This window comes from Bufo gargarizans, chromosome 9 (assembly GCF_014858855.1).
Source record: "Bufo gargarizans isolate SCDJY-AF-19 chromosome 9, ASM1485885v1, whole genome shotgun sequence".
NCBI classification, from domain to species: Eukaryota; Metazoa; Chordata; class Amphibia; order Anura; family Bufonidae; genus Bufo; species Bufo gargarizans.
In genome coordinates, this window is record NC_058088.1 from 18,611,982 (window position 1) to 18,633,360 (window position 21,379).

A 21,379-nucleotide genomic window follows, 5' to 3' on the forward strand; every position below is an offset into this window, starting at 1 on the left:
CACCAATTGTGGTTTTGTAATATTGGAGATTCGGGTTCTACCGTTATTTTAAACTGATGATCTATGCGCTGGATAGATCATCAGCATCTGATCGGCGGGGGTCCGACACCTGGGAGTTGTGGTTTTGCAACAGCTGGAGGGCCGCAGGTTGAGCATGATGGTAGTTGTAGTTTTGCAACAGCTGGAGAGCCTCAGGTTGGCCATCCCCGATTTATACCATAAATACAGGCGTGTCTTACTAATGTATGGCTTATACATTGTCATGCATGGTAGACTACAAATATAGGTCTTGACGTCCTCATACAGACCTTCCACCACCCTTGTGAACTACTATAAATGGTGCCAGTGTGTAGTGTTATACATCCTTTATATTAAATATCAATCAATATTATATCACATATTATTTAACATTTTCCCCTTGAGGATGAGATAATCTTTTCAAACCCACAACATCACATTTTACAATTATCTTGGACTCTTCGCATTCTTCTTTAGATAAATTGTCCATCAATTATTTATTTGACAACAAAATAATAATATTTGCTGAACATATGGTAAACTGTGCTTGAATACCAATAAAATAAATTTAGGAATTAAACTACTATTTTATTAACCATATTTTTCTCTTCATCATCTTCCTCTGGTCTTGATACTGTAGTTTCACTTATTCATCTTAAATGTGACTCATATAAAGTCTATGATAAGATTGACATAACTGTATGTGGATGATGTGCAGTCCTTCAATTGAATTGTATCATATTTCCCAATGATGTTTATGTGCAAGATCGATCACTTCTTACTACTTGTGGTGACACAGCTTTCCTGGGCACAGATTTTGACTTTGCATATTAGGAATTCCTTGGTCTTCTTCAGAAGAGTCATTTAATTCACTCTGAACAGCTGTGACATCTTTGTCATTCCCCTTCTTTCTTACCAGTTATAGCATGGTAGAACTTTATAAGAAATTTGGAGTAACTGTCCATTTTGCCTCATCTGAAGAATTTCGCGCTCTCAGCATGATTGTTGACAATCAAGTGAAATGAATGTAGCCCTTTAACAAAGCATTTAGCTTTAGTATCACAAGTAGAAGATTCCTGAACTTCACAGAAGTGTTTATAGCAATCCAATGGAATAGCTTTTTCAGGGAAAAAACAACAACCTAGGCCGTACATAGGCACTAAATATCTCACTAGTTGAACCCTAGCTATTCTAAATCTAAATTACTTACTGAAGTTTTTCAGCATTCCATTGTCAGGGATATAAAGCAAATGCATATATATATTATATATATATATATATATATACACACATATACACAAATAAATAATAATTATGGATCAAAAGAAAAATTATTCAAATAATATTGATCAGTGAGGTGGACATATAAACACATCCAAAAATAGTTTGATCGAGAACCTAATTATTTTGTGGAATCATTAAGAACAGGCTACAGGTGTCTATGCAAAAATATAAATGATTTATTATACAATAATTTTAGATACAATAAAAAAATCAATGTAAATTTCAATGAAACACAATGATATGCAGTACCTAGAATTCGCCACTAGATGGTGCCAACATAACACTATTCAACCAACACAAGAATATTATGCAATATTGCTTTCAATTATGAGAGATATACCTATCAATTGATTATGCACAGAAATTCAATCAAGAAAATGACAGATACGAGCCCTTGCTCTGCTAAAACTATGACCAATCTTGCATTGTATTGGTAGTATTGCAATAAAGCTTATAAATTTATCAGCTTAATATCAAACTAGGCAATATAAAGATTCCCAACAGAGAAGTTCTCTTGTGGTATCAATATTAGATCTTTTATTCAGTTATATGCATTGTAACTGAACAGCACCTATATTGATTTAGCACCTTAATACTATCTCCATACAAAATGTGGATTTTTGGCTAGATATCAAGCAAATTAATTTGTCAATACTACACAGCATAAAATGTATACATTACCCGAGAAGTTAGGTAATAGGCAGAGTCTAGGGGAAATCAGCTCTCAAGAGTTTTTCTGATAATCAAGATCCTTCTCCCGGCTCTCTTTCCTTGTTCAACCCTCTCTTTCTTTATCCTTTTTTCTCTTTGGTATGTGGTTTCTTAACCAAAAACTTATCAGATAAACACACCTTTCTAGTTTGGAACTTTCCAATCATTGTCGTATAGGCGTGTATATTGATAAGGAAAGTGATGTTATAACACTACCCAGAATGCACTTTTACTACTGGTGTAGTGTTACCTGCTCATACCTAGGTGCCACTGTTGTATAATATATAAGCATCATACCATTAAGGGTTAACTCATACATGCTTGACATCTTCAACACTACACATACCTGACATCTGGAAGCCTCATCTCAGAGCTGAGGGACAAACTTTGATACATGAACCAACTAAAATATAGACTTGGAGGAACATCTTAGAACTTCTCACGTTGTGGAATTTATGTTCAGATAAGAAATACAATGAAGCCTCTACTACCACAGGTGGCGTGCATCTTCTGTCTAAATGACGATTGACTATTTATTACAAAAACACAACTTTCTCTGAACAAAGTCTCATTCCCAGAAGTCCATACTAAAATAGTGACTAAAAACTATTCATCATAAAAAAGAAAATGGCCACACACCATTATACATACAAACAATAGAGCTCTATTGTTTGTATGTATAATGGTGTGCAGCCATTTTCTTTTTTATAATCATGTTTGCTTCATGGATATGCACCTGTGATTCTGAAGGTTCTAGTCTAAATTTTCTTGTAGTATAAACTATTCATCATAACTAGAATAAGTAGATAACTGTTTACACTTCTGAAAAGGCACCACACCATCTGCCACAGACCTCCTTTGTGTCGACAGAACTTTCTTTCTATAAAATCTACCTCTGGAGAGGTCTATGAACAGGTGTGCTCCAGGTGCTCTCCACCCTTGTCTTGGGTCAGTCTCCAGTGCCCCTTATCTTCACACCTTTCCCAGAATATAACACATATTTGTTTACCTCCAAGTCTTTTCCTGGGACTCATTGCATATCAGTCTTTATTTTTATAGACTTCATGAATATCACAGTCTCTAGAAAACGTTACATTTCCTGTTGACTTTAGTCTTGATTGAAGATATCTTCTTCTTTCCTATTGCTACACCAAAGTTGGTGATTATAGCTAACCTATATTATCACAGTGTACCATACCATTCATTTATTACCCTATTATATTTCAACATAATATCAATGTTTATATATTATTGACAATATTATCCTAATACTAAATTCTTTATGTAAGTGTAACCTTTTTACCTTTATTCCTTCAGTCATGTATCTTTGAGTACCGTATTTTTCGCCCTATAAGACGCACTGGCCCATAAGACGCACCTAGGTTTTTGAGGAGGAAAATAAGAAAATATATATTTTAACCAAAAGGTGTGCTTTTGGTGGGTTTTGAACTAATGGTGGTCTGTGCATGACACTATTATGGGGGATCTGTGGATGACGCACACTGCTATGGAAGGGATCTGTGGATGGCACTGTTATGGGGGGATCTGTGGATGGCACTGTTATTGGGGATCTGTGGATGGCACTGTTATGGGGGGATCTGTGGATGGCACTGTTATTGGGGATCTGTGGATGGCACTGTTATGGGGGGATTTGTGGATGGCACTGTTATGGGGGGATCTGTGGATGGCACTGTTATGGGGGATCTGTGGATGGCACTGTTATGGGGGATCTGTGGATGGCACTGTTATGGGGGGATTTGTGGATGGCACTGTTATGGGGGGGGTGATCTGTGGATGGCACTGTTATGGGGGGATTTGTGGATGGCACTGTTATGGGGGGGTGATCTGTGGATGGCACTGTTATGGGGGGATTTGTGGATGGCACTGTTATGGGGGGATCTGTGGATGGCACTGTTATTGGGGATCTGTGGATGGCACTGTTATGGGGGGATCTGTGGATGGCACTGTTATTGGGGATCTGTGGATGGCACTGTTATGGGGGATTTGTGGATGGCACTGTTATGGGGGGGTGATCTGTGGATGGCACTGTTATGGGGGGATTTGTGGATGGCACTGTTATGGGGGGATCTGTGGATGGCACTGTTATTGGGGATCTGTGGATGGCACTGTTATTGGGGATCTGTGGATGGCACTGTTATGGGGGGATTTGTGGATGGCACTGTTATGGGGGGGTGATCTGTGGATGGCACTGTTATGGGGGGATTTGTGGATGGCACTGTTATGGGGGGGTGATCTGTGGATGGCACTGCTATATACCGTATTTTTCGCCCCATAAGACACACTTTTTTCCCCCAAAAGTGGGGGAAAAATGCCCCTGCGTCTTATGGGCGAAAGCTGCCATTTTACATCGCAGACTGCGATGTATCAGCTGGAGGGGGAGGGAGGAGGGGCCGATGTCATGCAAATGCGGCGGGGCGGTGTGTGGTCACTGTACCCCGCTCACTCACTGCTTTATTGCTTAAACCTTTTATAATAATAGCTTTAATTGATGTTCCGATCCCCAGCCCCATCTGTACTACAGTACTTACTAAATGTCCTGTAGCAGGAAGAGCAGGGCGGACGGCCGACCGTAAATCACTGACATCACTTGCCTACGCCGCCTACTTCATTCATAAAGTAGGCGGCGCAGGCACTTCACATGACATCAGTGAGTTCCAGCCGGCCGCCCACTCTGCTCAGCCTGCTCCAGGACATTTAGGACATTTTCCCTTATAACCATGTTATAAGGGAAAATAATAGCATTCTGAATACAGAATGCATAGTAAAATAGCGCTGGAGGGGTTAAAAAAAATAAAATAAAATAATTTAACTCACCTTAATCCACTTGATCGCGTAGCCGGCATCTCCTTCTGTCTTCATCTTAGCTGTGTGCAGTAACAGGACCTGTGGTGACGTCACCCCGGTCATCACATGATCTTTTACCATGGTGATGGATCATGTGATGACCGGAGTGACGTCACCACAGGTCCTGTTACTGCACAGAGCTAAGATGAAGACAGAAGGAGATGCCGGCTGCGCGATCAAGTGGATTAAGGAGAGTTAAAATTTATTATTTTTTTTTTAAATTAACCCCTCCAGCGCTATTGTACTATGCATTCTGTATTCAGAATGCTATTATTTTCCCTTATAACCATGTTATAACCATCTTATAACCATAACCATGACTTTAGCTTAGAAATGTCAAAATCTCTTAATTCATTTAAGAAATACATTGACTGCATTTTCTTATTTTTTTTTTTGCAATAATGACAGGATTATCACATTTAGAACTCATCTGGTTCTGAATATCTTTACCCTTAGGCCGAATGCACACGGCCGTTGTTCACGGCCGTGAGCGGTCCGTGGAACCGCGGCCTGGATTCCTGCTGAGAGCAGGAGCGCACGGCGTCACTGGTTGCTATGACGCCGTGCGCTCCCTGCTGCCGCCACAGTACAGTAATACACTGGTATGATCTATACCAGTCCGGCCGGGAGCTCCTCCTACTGGTAGGTGACAGATCATTAGGCAATGCGCCGCACAGACCTGTCACTTACCAGTAGGAGGAGCTCCCGGCCGGACACAGACATCGCAGCTCGCAGGCAAGTATAATGCTTCTACAACTTTCTAAGTAACCATGGCAACCGGGACTGCAGTAGCGTCCTGGTTGCCATGGTTACCGATCAGAGCCCCAGCGATTAAACTGGGACTCCGATCGGTACTCTCCACTGCCATCAATGATGGGGGGGGGGGGGGAATTTTAATTAGGAGGGGGAGGGAGGGGGCCCACTGGCCACCAACGAGTTAACTACAGGGGAGGGGGGGCCCACTGGCCACCAATGAGTTAACTACAGGGGAGGAAGGGGGGGGCTGGCCACCAACAAGTTAACTACAGGGGAGGGAGCGGCCGCACTGGCCACCAATGTGTTAACTACAGGGGGAGGGGGCAGCAGGGGGCAGTCATGTACACAGTTCTTTTAGTATATTCTAACCTGAAGCGTCCCCATCACTATGGGAACGCCTCTGTGTTAGAATATACTGTCGGATCTGAGTTTTCACTAAGTGAAAACTCAGCTCTGAAAAAGCTTTTATGCCGACGGATCTTCGGATATGTCTGTATGAAAGTAACCTACGGCCATGGATCACGGACACGGATGCCAATCTTGTGTGCATTCGTGTTCTTTCACGGACCCATTGACTTGAATGGCTCTGTGAACCGTTGTCCGTCAAAAAAATAGGACAGTTCCTATTTTTTTGACGGACAGGATACACGGATCACGGTCTCGGCTGCAAAACGGTGCATTTTCCGATTTTTCCACGGACCCATTGAAAGTCAATGGATCCGCGAAAAAAAACGGAAAACGGCACAACGGCCACGGATGCACACAACGGTCGTGTGCATGAGGCCTTAGTCTGTAAACTTATATCTACCTAAGAAATCTGACCTTGTTCCCTCTGTAGATCCTGCTCTGGAGTCAGTCTATTTGTAGATGGCTGACACACAGTTCTGTTCAGTTGCTATCTGTGTATTTGTGTGTGTGACTGATTTTATCATATGACAGGGTCTAAACATTCCATGTAACTTTCTAGGCTCCTCAAAGAGTATCTTTGCTTCTTTTACATGTATATGATAGTTGGGTCTTCTTAAGCCGGATTCTGTCTATTTTTAGATCTACAGCTGTTCTATCTATACTTCTGATATGTGATGGAGACATGTTCGGCTTCATTTGCTTCCTCATAAATGTCCAAAAACTTTGCAGCCTGAAATAATGTTTGTTTCTCTGATGCCAACACTAATATAGAAGGCTCGAAAAATGTGAACTTTCTGACAAAAATGTGAATGATGTGTGAAAGTTTGGCATTCTCAATAACCGCTTTGTATGTCCGTTCAAACATGGACATAAATCCAAATGTGGATTCCTTTCTGCCAATTTTTAATTCCTTTAGGATTTCATATGTGGGCATGCTGTCACTTCTAGTGCACCAAATCAACTATTTTAATCTTTGAATATCATTATGAAATATCAATTTCTTATCAACCTGTTTTATTGCTAGACTCCTAGAGAAATTCACAGGAAGCTACAATATAAATAATCGATTACTTTGTTAATTTGATAATTCAAATCTGTCTGCATGGCTCTCAGAAATCTCAGAACTCCTGCACACATGAAGGTTTGCATCATTTTTGGGGATTTATTTGCATATTTTCATTAATTGCTTCAGCAATTTTAATTGTAAGCTGGCCTCTTTAATATGCAATGTCTACTGGTGTATAGACTCGTCATTGTCTACTGACACAAAGTCACCTTCAGCAGAGATCTGCAATGTCTTCTCTAGTATTGACCTTTCCTCGTCTGTAAGGTTATGGTCACCTTCAGCAGAGATCATACATATGTGTTTCATCTCATTCTGCTCAGTTCTCAAATCCTCATCATTCTTACTTTCCTCTACTTTATTACCAATTCCACCCTCAGTTGCATCTTCACAGATCTCAGCATCTGTGGTTGGAACTTCACTAGTACAATTTTCTGACACTAATCTGTGAAAGACCTTCACCATATGGAAATACTTCTTATTTTCTCTCTCTCTTTACTGACTAAAATACGCTTACAGTCTATTTTCTTGTTTTCCTGTTCACATTCTGCATATAAACTACTGTATTTTTCACCGTATAAGACGCACCTAGGTTTTTGGGGAGGAAAATAAGAAAAAAAATATTTTTAACCAAAAGGTGTGCTGTGTGTTTGGAACTAATGGTGGTCTGTGGATGGCACTATTACTGGGGATCTGTGGATGACGGACACTGTTATGGGGGGGATCTGTGGATGACGGACACTGTTATGGGGGGGGGGATCTGTGGATGACGGACACTGTTATGGGGGGGGGGATCTGTGGATGACGGACACTGTTATGGGGGGGGGGGATCTGTGGATGACGGACACTGTTATGGGGGGGGGGGATCTGTGGATGACGGACACTGTTATGGGGGGGGGGATCTGTGGATGACGGACACTTATGGGGGGGGGATCTGTGGATGACGGACACTGTTATGGGGGGGGATCTGTGGATGACGGACACTTATGGGGGGATCTGTGGATGACGGACACTTATGGGGGGGATCTGTGGATGACGGACACTTATGGGGGGATCTGTGGATGACGGACACTGTTATGGGGGGATCTGTGGATGACGGACACTGTTATGGGGGGGATCTGTGGATGACGGACACTGTTATGGGGGGATCTGTGGATGACGGACACTGTTATGGGGGGATCTGTGGATGACGGACACTGTTATGGGGGGATCTGTGGATGACGGACACTGTTATGGGGGGATCTGTGGATGACGGACACTGTTATGGGGGGATCTGTGGATGACGGACACTTATGGGGGGATCTGTGGATGACGGACACTGTTATGGGGGGATCTGTGGCTTGCACTGTTACAGGGGGATCTGTGGCTGGCACTGTTACAGGGGGGGGGGGGATCTGTGGATGGCACTGTTATACATGTGTCATCCACAGACCCTCCCAGCCCATAACTGTGCCATCCACAGATCCCCCGCTGCTCCAGTATACTAATATAATATGTCTTATTCAATTAATAGTTATTAAATATGCCTCTTTATTCCTAATAGTACCTTAAATCCTGAGGGCTTCAGTACAATGCCGGCAGGCCGGCGCGGCGCGTCACTCACTGACGTCACTTGCCTGCGCCGCCTGCTTCATTCATAAAGTAGGCGGCGCAGGCAAGTGACATCAGGGAGTTATGCTGCCACCCGCCCGGCATTGTACTGAAGCGCTTAGGATTTAAGGTACTATTAGGCATAAAGGGGCATATTTAATAACCATTAATTGAATATGACATATTATACTAGTATACCGGAGCGGCGGGGCTATAGTACAGTGACTGCACCGCCCCGCCGCTATTGCCAGCCCCAGCTCCTCCTCCCAGTCCCTCCCCGAGTCCCCGCTCGCTTTACATCGCAGCTTGCGATGTAAAACTGACAGCATTCGCCGTATAAGACGCAGGGGCATTTTCCCCCCATTTTGGGGGGAGAAAAAGTGCGTCTTATACGGCGAAAAATACGGTAAACCATATAGTCTGCAGATCTAACTGTTCACTAGGCATAAACTTAAATTGTAAACTACTCTTATCAGCAATAGAATTTATTATTTCCATACTCACAACCTCAGTAGATTCAAGGCTGGGCTTCTGTCATCAGCACGTCTTGGTATGTCCAACTTATTAAAGCTTGACAATTCTTTTTGAGTTCACTCTTCCCCCTCTTCAAGCTTTATATAACGGTATGGTAGCTTACCAATTGTAAAATATCACCAAGTGTAATATATTTATGTATGAAAAATATCAAACTGGTTTGGTAATCCTCTCCAAATATAGTGTATGAGTTATTTGGAGTTAAGAACACCCGGAGGACTCATGCGCAGCTACCCTCTATTCATTTCTATGGGGCTGCCGAAAACAGGCGAGCGCTGGATCGGCTATTTCCGTCTGCCCCATAGAAATGAATGGGAGCAGGGGCCGCACGTGCGCTGTACGCTCCCATTTACTTCTATGGGAGCAGCGCGTGGTGATGGACTGACCCCGGGAAATACAGGGTCCTCCAGCCACAGCTCTCCCCGCTCCGTTCTCCTCTGGGACCCGCACCTATCAGACAATGGAGGCATATCCTAGCGACAAGCCCCTATTGTCTGTGATGGGAATACCCTTTTAAAGTGGTCCTGGGAAAAAAAAAAGTGGCCCCAACAGTGTAATAGTGCTACAGTATTCAACTATATCACCATACCGAAAATGGTTCGCGGATTGAAGTAAAAATGGGACCCTTTGTTCGGCGCTGATGCAGATGGACTCGGGAGCAGATTCATATAAATAAAGTTCTTTATTCTAAGTCAACGCGTATCAGGGGCAAACAGCCCCCTTATCAGGACATTAAAACATAGAGCGTGGTATCCGTTTCTGTCTTATTTATGTGCTGTGTTTGAGCGCGCTGTATTCGGACTCAAAGGGGCGGGGGGCTTGGCAGTGTACTCCGAGTCAGAGAGCTGCCTCCGATGTTATCTTGTCTGTGGCCGCGATGACGTTTTCCAGAGTGACAGTTCAGGGAGATGCTTGCCCGAATATCCGTACCTCCACTGCAGGTAGCGCCCTCCTCTCATATTGTATCTATAAGTGTGGAGGTAGGCGGCTGTGAGCGGACTCTCCGGTTGTACCTCTGCTCGCGGACTCTGGTTTATGTATTACATTCTCAGAGATTGGGTTACTTGCTCATTGGGTCCCACATGGGGTAGAAAGGAGAATAAGATATTTAAGAGTATTTGTCAAATCTCATTTACTTTGCTGGTACTGTATTAGGCTCTGCATGAGAATCTGCAAATGCGTAATCTGCAACGTGTGCAGGTATCCGAAGGCAGAAGATCTATGGGAATTTCCAGGAGGTTTTTTTGTGCATTTACACACCAAAAGCTGCATGTGTTACTTGCAATTTTGATGTGGATTTTCTGCAGATCTCACCCTTCCATTGCAAAGGTTGAAATCCACACCACAAATCGACATGCTGCAGATTTCTAAATCTGCACGGTACAAAAAAAATATAAAAAAAGCAAAGTGTACATGAGATTTTTCCAATTTCATATGCTTTGCAGGTATTGCATGACGCTGCATTTTTTTCTGCACAAAAAAACTATGCGTAATCCGCAATGTGTGCAGGTAGCCTACGGCTGCTTGGCAAGACTCATTTTCTTTAGACGATTCCCAGGCCATTTTACGAATCTTTGCGAGGATCTGTGTTGGAGGCAAATCCCTCATGATATAATCTTAGCTGTTCCTTAAAAACACCTTTCGTTTCGCGTATCTACTACTTGGTGGACCTCTTATATTTATTATAGCAGATATATTTTTCATCCACATTCATGCAATTTTTCCATTTAAAATGCCCAGATGAAAAATATTAACTTAAAGGGTTTTTACCACCAGAAATACTGTTATGTAGCTGACTGACATTAGCGACGCGCTAATGTCAGCACTACATAACAGGATGTTTTTTACCTTTCCCCCTGCAGCAGTTTTGGTTAAAAAAAAAAAACACTTTTATAATATGCTAATGAGCCTCTAGGTGCTATGTGGGCGTAAAATCAGCACCTAGAGGCTCCGTCCATTCACCCTTTATCCCGCCCAGGTCCTCTGTTCTGCCCGCCCCGCTCCTCTTGATTGATGGCATGGTCCGCCACATTGCTGCCGAAATCCCTCGCCTGCGCCGTTCACTTCTGTATTCGGCGCAGTGAGTGAAGGCCGCTCTCCTGATGCGGCGGACGGTGCCATCAATCAAGAGGAGCGGGGCGGGCAGAACAGGGGACCTGGGCGGGATAAAGGGTGAGTGGATGGAGCCTCTAGGTGCCGATTTTTTTACCAAAACAGCTGCAGGGAGAAAAAGGTAAGAAACATACTGTTATGTAGTGCTGACATTAGTGCATCGCTAATGTCAGTCAGCTACATAACAGTATTTCTGGTGGTAGAAACCCTTTAATTTGTGCATTATCTTATGAGGGATTTACATTTCAATGCTGGAGGCAAGGTTTCGTTAGGAAGGAGACATTTTTTGAATAGCATAAATTTATTAACATAAGCCTAATGCATTTTCCTAAATAGCGGTGCAGGAGCAAAACGTACAGGGAGATTAAAGTAAAACAGACCCCGAAGTAATTTGAGGGTTATGGCTTCAGAGGTCATTACACTTTCTCTGACCTCATACATTTTAGATGTTTTTGACATCTGCTGAGCCCAAGGGCAGAGGTGGGAAAAATACCCCACTATCCTATTCTCGTTCCTCCGTAGTCAGTCTCAGTTTTGGTAAACAGGACATTCCTCAAAAAAGGCTTCATTTACATGATCATACGATATGTCTCTGTGAGATCCATATGACTTGTGCCATAACAGGATCGGATTCTGTATACGGAAAACAGGGAACCTGCTGCTCCATGGACAAGACAAAAAGTGTTAGGGCGGCCACATACAAAAGTTTTCCGCTGAGCCGTAATTCTTCTGACAGCTATCACTCCTGATCCCCTCATACACGTCTATTCGGCTCTACTGAGCAAACATGTTTCTCAGTAGGAAGAGGTAGCCCCTGCCAGACTCCTCCGGGGAGATAAAGTTGGGCAGATGAAATCCAACATTTGCAGTTGGGTGTGTTAGAAGGCACCCATACACATTACACAGTTGATCCTGTACAATTTAAAGGATTTGGCCACATGCATTAAATATGTATAGCCGCTATTACACAGGGACTGATGGGATGGAACATGGCCCAAGTCACTTCTCAGGTCCTCTCTGAATACATATGTCATCCTCATCCCCTTCAAGACCTGAACTAGGCCTAAAAGTGTATAGATTTGCCTACAGTATTTGATTCATCTTGCTGTTCACATCTCTAGTAAAGGAGCCCAAGGTAAAACTATGTGAGTGCATCTAATGTGACTTCAAACATTACCCCAAAGAAGAAGAGGTGAAGAACAGGTCCCAGTGAACCCACTGATGATACACCCTTAACAAAGGAGTTCCAAAGACTTATTTCATACCTGGCATTCTCATGCCCTCAACTCAACTGCAGAATTGATACCATGAAAATAGAGGAAAAAAAAAAAAAAAAAAAAGAATTACTGAACTCAATGATACGTACTCCAAAATTCCCTTTCCCTTCTTTCTTGAAGGTGTGAAACTCTACAGTGGCCACCTACAAATTCCTTCCTGCTTTGGATTATATATGGTCACAGGCTGGGTCCACAACATGCTACTCCTCGAAATGTAAACTACAGTAAAAGGTAAAAGCTGTGGAACACGTTGATATCTTATTTCAACTTTAGGTGCTCGCAAATGCAGGTCTCAGAAGCCAGCTGGAAACACTGTTTTCAGCGCCGACCACATACTTTGGAGATTAATAACACACACAAACCAATATGCAAAGCCAAATAGGTCCATAAATCCACACGACTGAGCAGGTGACTGCAAAAGTCTTCTCAGAATACAATAGAAGTAAAGGACTTGATGCAGTCGAAGTCCTGTGAAAAAAGCAGGTTTTGGAAATCCGCTTACAGAAGAATCACGACACCAGCATTCTTGAGGTACCACGGCTCGTTGTGAGATACTAAAATGTTTACTTCAGATGAAAACTTCCCTTGTTAAGACTGATTTTTTTCATCAGACATCTGGCCCACATTAAGCAGTGAGGCCTTTGGGAGAGTACAAGCTCTTGTCTCACCTCACCGTAAAATCTTATTTCATTGCACAGACCCAGACAAGTACCGTTTCCACCTTTCTTCTCGTACCAACTCTGGGTTTGAAACAATCTAGTTATAACCATTGCAGATACATATCTCTCAACACTTCAAAAAGATATATACCTCTAGCAGCTACTTATAACCTGCTATATGCCCTAATATCTACTGCTGGGGGAGAGTCAGGAGGCCTCCGACCACATTTTATCTGTGCATGCCCAACTTTAGGGCTCCTTCGAACTGCAATAATGCAGCTGTATTGTACTGTCCATATTCTAGGAAGAAATGCTCTAATGTAATGGGTGTAGCCAGCATGAGCCAGGGAAAGGCACACAATCTATGGCTCTTACAAAAACACACAAAAACAAGACCATGTTAATGGTGCCAAAGGAGTGTGGAATTAGTAACAGTATTCTGTATTACCATAGTCCTCACACAGAGGAACTATTAACTATGGTTTGTGTCCACCACGGTGGGCTTATTCAAGATGCTTGATGAAGTAGGAAGTGAAGATGTAGGTTCTCCAGTGAATCCTAATCACCTCAGTACTTGACCTGAAGAGTCTCCACAATATGGTATATAATAACACCAACTTTTCTTGGGACAAGCCATAGAGATATGCCTGGAAATACTCAATTATCTGTCCATGGTTAGGCGATTTACAGGTAGTAGTAGGTCAGTGGTAATTAGAGATGCCTTTTAAATTTAACCAAGGAACTTCAGGGTCATTGCCTTGATGAAGCTGGGAACAAACTAGTTATACCACTGTCCATGGAATATATGCTAAAAGGCAAAGGAGGACGTGTCTTCCATGCTAATATCTCGATAGCTTTAGACCTTGGATAACATCATATCCTATAACGGAAGATCCTGTAGAAGCCATCACTGTGGTAGCTGAGTAGCTAAGGCCTGGACGAAAACATTTTATAAGTTATCACAATTAAAATGTTTTCTCCAATGAAAAAGTTTGAAAAAAAAAAGTAACTCATTTAGAAAAGTTTTCTATATTCCGAACTTGACATTTCTCTACATTCACTATTTGAAGTCTGAAAGTCTGTTCATCTACAAGACATTTCCCTCATTCTTCGAGACTATGCTTTTTTTCCAGTATGAAGTCTCTGATGTGCGAAAAGAGATTGTTTCTGGATAAAATTCTTCCCACATTCTGCACAGGAAAACGGTCTCTCCCCGGTGTGACTTCTCTGATGTGCGATAAGAGTTTGGAGCTGGATGAATCGTTTCCCACATTCCGCACATGAGTACGGCTTCTCTCCTGTGTGCTTTCTCTGATGGACAATAAGTGCGTGCTTCTGGTTAAACCGTTTCCCACACGTTAAGCACGGGTAGGGTTTCTCTTTTGTGTGAATTCTCCGATGCACGACAAGGGCTTGTTTCTGGTTAAAGCATTTCCCACAATCTGCACAGCAATACGGCTTCTCTCCAGTGTGGATTCTCTGGTGCTCAACGAGGCTTCGTTTCCGAGTAAAACATTTCCCACAGTCTGGGCATGGATATGGTTTCTCGCCCGTGTGACTTCTCTTATGTGCCATTAGATCTGACCTCTGGGTAAAACACTTCTCACATTCTGGACATGAAAAAGGCCGCTCCCCCGTGTGAATTCGCTTATGTACATAAAGATTGTTTCGTATTCTAAAACATTTCCCGCAATCTGAACACGAGAATGGCTTCTCCCCGGTGTGGATCCTCTCATGTTCCACCAGATGTTGCTTATTTCTGAAGCACTTTCCACATATTGAACATGAAAATGGCTTCTCCCCGGAGTGGATTCTCAGGTGTCTCATAAGACCTGTTTTCTGATTAAAACATTTTCCGCACACCGAACACAAAAATGGCTTCTCATCCGAGTGAACCTTCTGATGTTCATCGAGATTTGCTTTAATGGCAAAACATTTCCCACATTCCAAGCACGAATATGGCTTCTCCCCCGTGTGATTTCTCTGATGTGCGATAAGAGTTTGTAGCTGCATAAACCGTTTCCCACATTCTGCACATGAAAATGGTTTCTCCCCGGTGTGATTTCTCTGATGTACAACAAGAGCTTGTTTCTGGTTAAACCCTTTACCGCATTCTGAACATCGGTACGGCCTCTCTTTTGTGTGAATTCTCCGATGTACGACAAGAGCTTGCTTTTGGTTAAACCGTCTCCCACATTCTGTACATGGGTAAGGCCTTTCCCCCGTGTGAATTCTCTGGTGTTCAACAAGACTCCGTTTACGGGTAAAAAATTTCCCACACTCTGAGCATGAATATGGCTTCTCCCCTGTGTGACTTCTCTTATGGGCATTAAGTTCTGACCTCTGGGTAAAACATCTCCCACATTCTGGACATGAAAACGGACGCTCCCCCGTGTGAATTCTCTTATGTACGTAAAGATTGTTTCTTATTCTAAAACATTTCCCGCATTCTGAACACGAGAATGGTTTCTCCCCAGTGTGGATCCTTTCATGCTCCACAAGATGTTGTTTATTTCTAAAGCACTTCCCACACACCGAACAGGAGAACGGCTTCTCTCCCGAGTGGATTCTCAGGTGTCTCACAAGACCCGTTTTCTGGTTAAAACATTTCCCGCACACCGAACACACAAACGGCTTCTCTTCTGTGTGAATTTTTTGATGTTCCCAAAGATTCGATTTCCAGGTGAAACTTTTCCCACATTCTAGACATGAATGCGGCCGCTCTCCAGTGTGGATTCTCTGATGTTCAAGAAGATTTGTCTTATTGGTGAAACATTTTCTGCACTCCAAGCATGAGAACTGGCTGTCGTTTCTTCCGTCAAAGCAAGAAAGCTGCTCAGCAGTAGTTAATTGATCAGATGAAGGGCCTTCGAGACTGCTAGGATCAGACGTGAGATCTCTGTTGTGGATGACCAAGGGCAGATTTGAGTTACTTAAGTGTTCGCCAAAAATATTTCGCATGGTATAGTATTCCACTTCACAATCTGAAGATGGAGGGAGAGGATTGGACTGGAGACCCAATAGCAGATCTGTTGGGGAAAAACAAATTATTTCCATTAATTTCTTTCAGAACACAGGCCCGTTACACACAATTGTATCATTTATTTGTATGGGAAGTTGTAGCTACTTTAGGCTGGTTTCATATGGCTGCATTTTTATGTCAAATTTTACTAACACAACATCGAGACCCCTTACTGCTTCAATGAGCTGAACAAAGTCACTATAGAAGTTACGTCTAAGGGGTTGGCCCATCTCATACACTGGGAGCATATCACTTAGATATGCCCCCAAAGTCTGATAGGGGAGACCTACACTAGTGTTGGGCGAGCATGCTCGGCCGAACACCATTTTGACTTGAGTCTCCTCCCTGCACGTTTGTTGGCTGCTACGAAGCCAATAAACGTGCAGGGAAGTACTGGCACTCACTGTAATGCTGTAACCATGTTGGTTACTGGCATTACAGTGAGTGGCTGGCCCAAAACGCGTCATCAGGTGCTTTATAGCTCCCGATGACACATGGTTCGGCTCAGTCTTAGGGAGAGCAGCAGCAGAAGGGACATAGTGTAAGGATAGGATTTTTTTTAGGCAGGGTTTAGTGTTTAAAGGTGTTAGAGACCCAAAAGTCCTTTTAAGGATTATTGTTTTATCTGGCTGCAATATATATTATTAGCACAACCTGGGCTAAATTGCGTGCAATTGATTGGCCGCTGCTGACAGTGACACAACCTCTGCTATATCTGTTGTGTTACATTTGCGCATCCTAAATATCTGTGACATTCAGCGCAATTGTTTGGCCGCTGCGGACAGCAACATTACCTGCGCTACATCTCCAGTATAACGTTTGCGCATCATAAATATCTGTGACATTCAGTGTAATTTATTTGCGTATACACTTACAAAACCTGCGCTACTGTACGTGTGACATACTTGCAAGCATATATACCATTTAATATGCTCAAGGCAAGCAGTAAGGGACGGGGAAGTGGCCGTGCTGCTGATGGTGCATGCAGAGGCCGTGGCCCTGGGCGCGGTGAAACTGTACCTACTGCCAGAGTACAAGAAACACACTCATCTACGATACCTAGCTTCATGTCCCAGTTTGCAGGGCGGCGCAGGACACCACTCTCGAAGTCACACCAGTGTGACCAGGTGGTCAGTTGGATCGCAGAAGATAATGCTTTCAGTCAGTTAAGCACCACCCTGTCTTCCACAAAGTCCAGTCTCAATAGCCAAAAGTCTGGTCAACAGAATCCTCACCCTGATCCTCCTTCCTCCCACCATGGAGAGTCTTGGCAAACAAGTGATCCCTCGCTCGGATATTCCGAGGAGCTCTTTTCATCGCCATTCCTTGATTTGGGCCTCTCGCCAAGCCCGCTTGAAGAGGGACATGAGGAGATCGTGTGCACCGATTCCCAAACTCTTGAGCATCCACAGTCACAAGAAGATGACAGTCGGGAATGGCAATTAGTGTTTCACGAGGTGATGAGACACAGTTGCCAATAAGTCAACCACAATTATTGTCTCAAGAGGTTGATGATGAGACACAGTTGTCAATCAGTAAGGTTTTTGTTAGGTCAACAAGTCAGGAGGATGACCAGAGTGAGGAAGTGGTGGACGATGAAATCACTGACCCAACCTGGAAAGGTGGCAAGCCGAGCGAGGACAGCAGTACAGAGGGGAAGGGATCCACACCACTACAACAGGCTGGAAGAGGCAGTGGGGTGGCAAAAGGGAGAAGGCGGCCACACCAAACAGGCCCGTAACTGTTCCCCGGAGCACCCCCTTGCGGCAATTTCCCTTGTCAAGGGGTAGGTGTTCCGCAGTCTGGGCTTTTTGAGGAAAGTGCGGACGATAAAAGAATTGTCATTTTCAATCTGTGCCGTTTAAATGAGCTGTGGTGTGAACACTAGCAACCTCACCACCACCAACATGATCCGCCACATGGCATCAAAGCACCCTAATAGGTAGGCCGAACGACTGGGTCCACAATCAGTGTCTGCGGGTCACACCACTGCCTTCTTTTCCCCTGTGTTACGTGCTGGCCAATCCCCTGTCCAAGACGCAGGCACGGATGCCTCCCGCCCTGCACCTGGACCTTCGCAAGCACCATCAGCGACCACATACACTTCTGTGTCTCAGCGCAGCGTACAGATGTCCATACCCCAGGCCTTTGAGCGAAAGCACAAATTACCAGCCACCCACCCACAGGCCATAGCACTAAATGCGCACCTTTCCAAATTGCTGGCCCTGGAAATGTCGCCATTTAGGCTTGTGGACACTGAGGCCTTCCGCAGCCTGATGTCGATGGCTGACCCTCGTTACTCAGTCCCCAGCCGGCACTTTTTTTCCCGGTGTGCCATCCCCGCCTTACACCAGCATGTGTCCTGTAACATCACCCGTGCCCTGACCAATGCAGTTACTGGGAAGGTCCACTTAATGACTGACAGATGGACAAGTGCTTTTGGCCAGGGACGCACACTGGGTGAACCTTGTGGAGGCTGGGAGCGAGTCGTACCCTGGGATGGCACAGGTGCTACAGACGCCAAGGATTGCGGGCCCTGTTTTCATCAGGATTTCCGCCACCACCTACGTTAGTGGTTGCAACCCCCCCCCCCCCTTCACCTCTGAATTCTCATCTTGCAGCATCAGTCAGCCATCAGTCAGTAGCTAGAAGCAGTGCAGCACTGCAGTGGGGAAGCGGCAACAGGCCGTACTGAAGCAAATTTTTGCTTAGGTGACAAAAAGCACACCACCAAAGAGCTGTGGCAGGGTATAAGGGACCAGACTGAGCTGTGGCTCTCGCCACTCAACCTACAACCATGCATGGTTGTGTCTGATAATGGCAATAACTTGGTGGTGGCTTTGGAGCTCGGTACGCTCACACACATCCCATGTCTAGCCCAAGTGTTCAACTTAGTGGTTCAGCGGTTTCTCGAAACCTATCCCAATTTGCCTGAGCTACTGGTGAAGGTGCGCTGCGTGTGTGCCCATTTCCGAAAGTCGTCTACAGCTGCTGCCAGTCTAGCAACGCTGCAGCAGTGCTTGCAATTTCCAGCTCACCGACTGTTGTGCGACAGAGGGCAGTAGTGGAATACCAGCTGCAACATGGTCGTCGCCTTTCCAGTCAGCTTCCGCTCTTCACAAGCGACGAGTAGGCATGGATGTCTGACCTCTGTGAGGTTTTACGCAACTTTGAGGAATCAACCCAGATGGTGATCGGCAATGCCGCTATTATCAGAGTAACCATCCTACTTCTGTGTATACTGAAACACTCGCTGCTCACAATGAAGGCAGACGCTTTGCAGGTGGAAGAGGTGGAAATGGGGGAAGAAGACATTACACAGGGCGATAGCCAGACCACCCTCAGTTCGTCTTCTCAGAGCGAATTGGACGACGAAGAGGAGGAGCAGGAGACGGTTGCCTTCGCTACAAAGGGTAGTACTAATAGCAGGTTTATTCCATCTGTTCAGCATGGATTGGCCGAAGAGGATGAGGAGAGAGTCATCCTCCTGATGAGGACAGCGAAGTCTTGTCTGTTGGGACTCTGGCACACATGGCTGACTTTATGTTAGGCTGCCTTTCCCGTGACCCTCGCGTTATACGCATTTTGGCCAACAGAGATTACTGGTTGTTCACCCTTCTCGACCCCCGCTAAAAAGAGAACTTCTCATCTCTCATTCCCGTGGTGGAGAGGACAAGCAAAATAGTGCAATACTAGAGGGTCCTTGTGGAAAAATTGCTCCAAAAATTTCCAGCTGACAACCCTGGCAACCGAGGAGGGGAGACGAGGGGAACACACAGCAGTTACAACAGAGGCAGGGCAACACTCTCCAAGGCCTGGGACAGTTTCATGACACCCTGCCAGCACCCTCACCCTGATGCGTGGACTAGTGTCACAAGGAGGGAAAAATTTGGGAAGATGGTGAAGGAGTACATAGCAGACTGTGTCAGTGTCCTCAGTGCCTTACAACTACTGGGTGTCCAAGCTGGACATGTGGCACTAACGTGGGTATTTAGTGCTGCTGGGGGCATAATAACTGATAGGCGCATCCGCCTGTCAACTGAAAATGCTGACAGGTTGACTCTTATCTAAATGAACAAGGCCTGGACTGACCATGACTTCGACTCCACCAGACGAAAAGCTGCTGAACATAAAAGGCACTTTAAATGTGTTTTTTTATGTACTGAATACACCCCTTCCACCACAAAAAAAGGGTATATGGTTGAATCTTCCTTTTCTCGTCGTCCTACTCCTCTGTCATATCAACATGCTTATTAGGCTGGCCTCGTTCCTAATGTTTTAGACCAGGCATCCTCAAACTGCGTCCCTCCAGCTGTTGTAAAACTACAACTCCCACAATGCCCTGCTGTAGGCTGATATCTGTAGGCTGTTCGGGCATGCTGGGAGTTGAAGTTTTGCAACAGCTGGAGGGCCGCAGTTTGAGGATGCCTGTTTTAGAGTGTCAGTTCACCAGCAGGCCCTCGCCCCTAATGTTTTAGATCAATGATAATTTTTCAAGGGTGTGTATGATGCCCTCCTTTATGTGTAATAAAGTGTGTATTGGAGTGTCGGTTCCTTGTAATTTTTGGAAGCCCTTACACTCATAAAGCCTATGCACTAAGTGTAGGAGTCCCACTACCTGAACAATTGTACCACAATGTGAATGAGGCTCTCCTTTATGTGATATACAGGTTGTATCGGAGTGCCTCTTGCTTGTAATTTTTGGCAGCAGTTGCACTTTATATACAAGAAAGAATGTTTCCTAACAATTTTTCCTCCAAAATCGATTTTATCTTCGGTTTTGTACGCATTATTGTCAGTCTGTGAAAGTGGCTTTCTACTTGGACAACATCGTTCCCAGCAGCGACCTGGGAGTCCAAGATGCATCCAGACATCCTCCCCATGCTGTTCCCGAACCATTTCAGTGTTGTTTCCATCAATTTCTGACCTTTTCCTGTGAACCAGACGCCCTCCCCTCTTCAGAGCAGGGGGTGCCTGGTTTAATGCTTTGGTTCTCCCATTGACTTCCATTGTGCTCTGTTGAGCACCCGAGCATCCCAAAGTGTTCTACTCGAGCACCCGAGAACTTTGGTGCTCGATC

The 21,379-nt window shown here is 44.4% G+C and overlaps 1 protein-coding gene across 1 annotated transcript in view; it reads right to left on the minus strand.

The window, feature by feature from the left end:
• Positions 1–21,379, minus strand: part of LOC122919723 (oocyte zinc finger protein XlCOF7.1-like) — a 285,514-nt gene that overhangs the window by 23,356 nt on the left and 240,779 nt on the right. Inside the window, exon 7 of the mRNA XM_044268907.1 lies at positions 14,395–16,306. Coding sequence (XP_044124842.1) covers positions 14,395–16,306 — 1,912 coding nt within the window. The remainder of the gene's footprint in view (positions 1–14,394; positions 16,307–21,379) is intronic.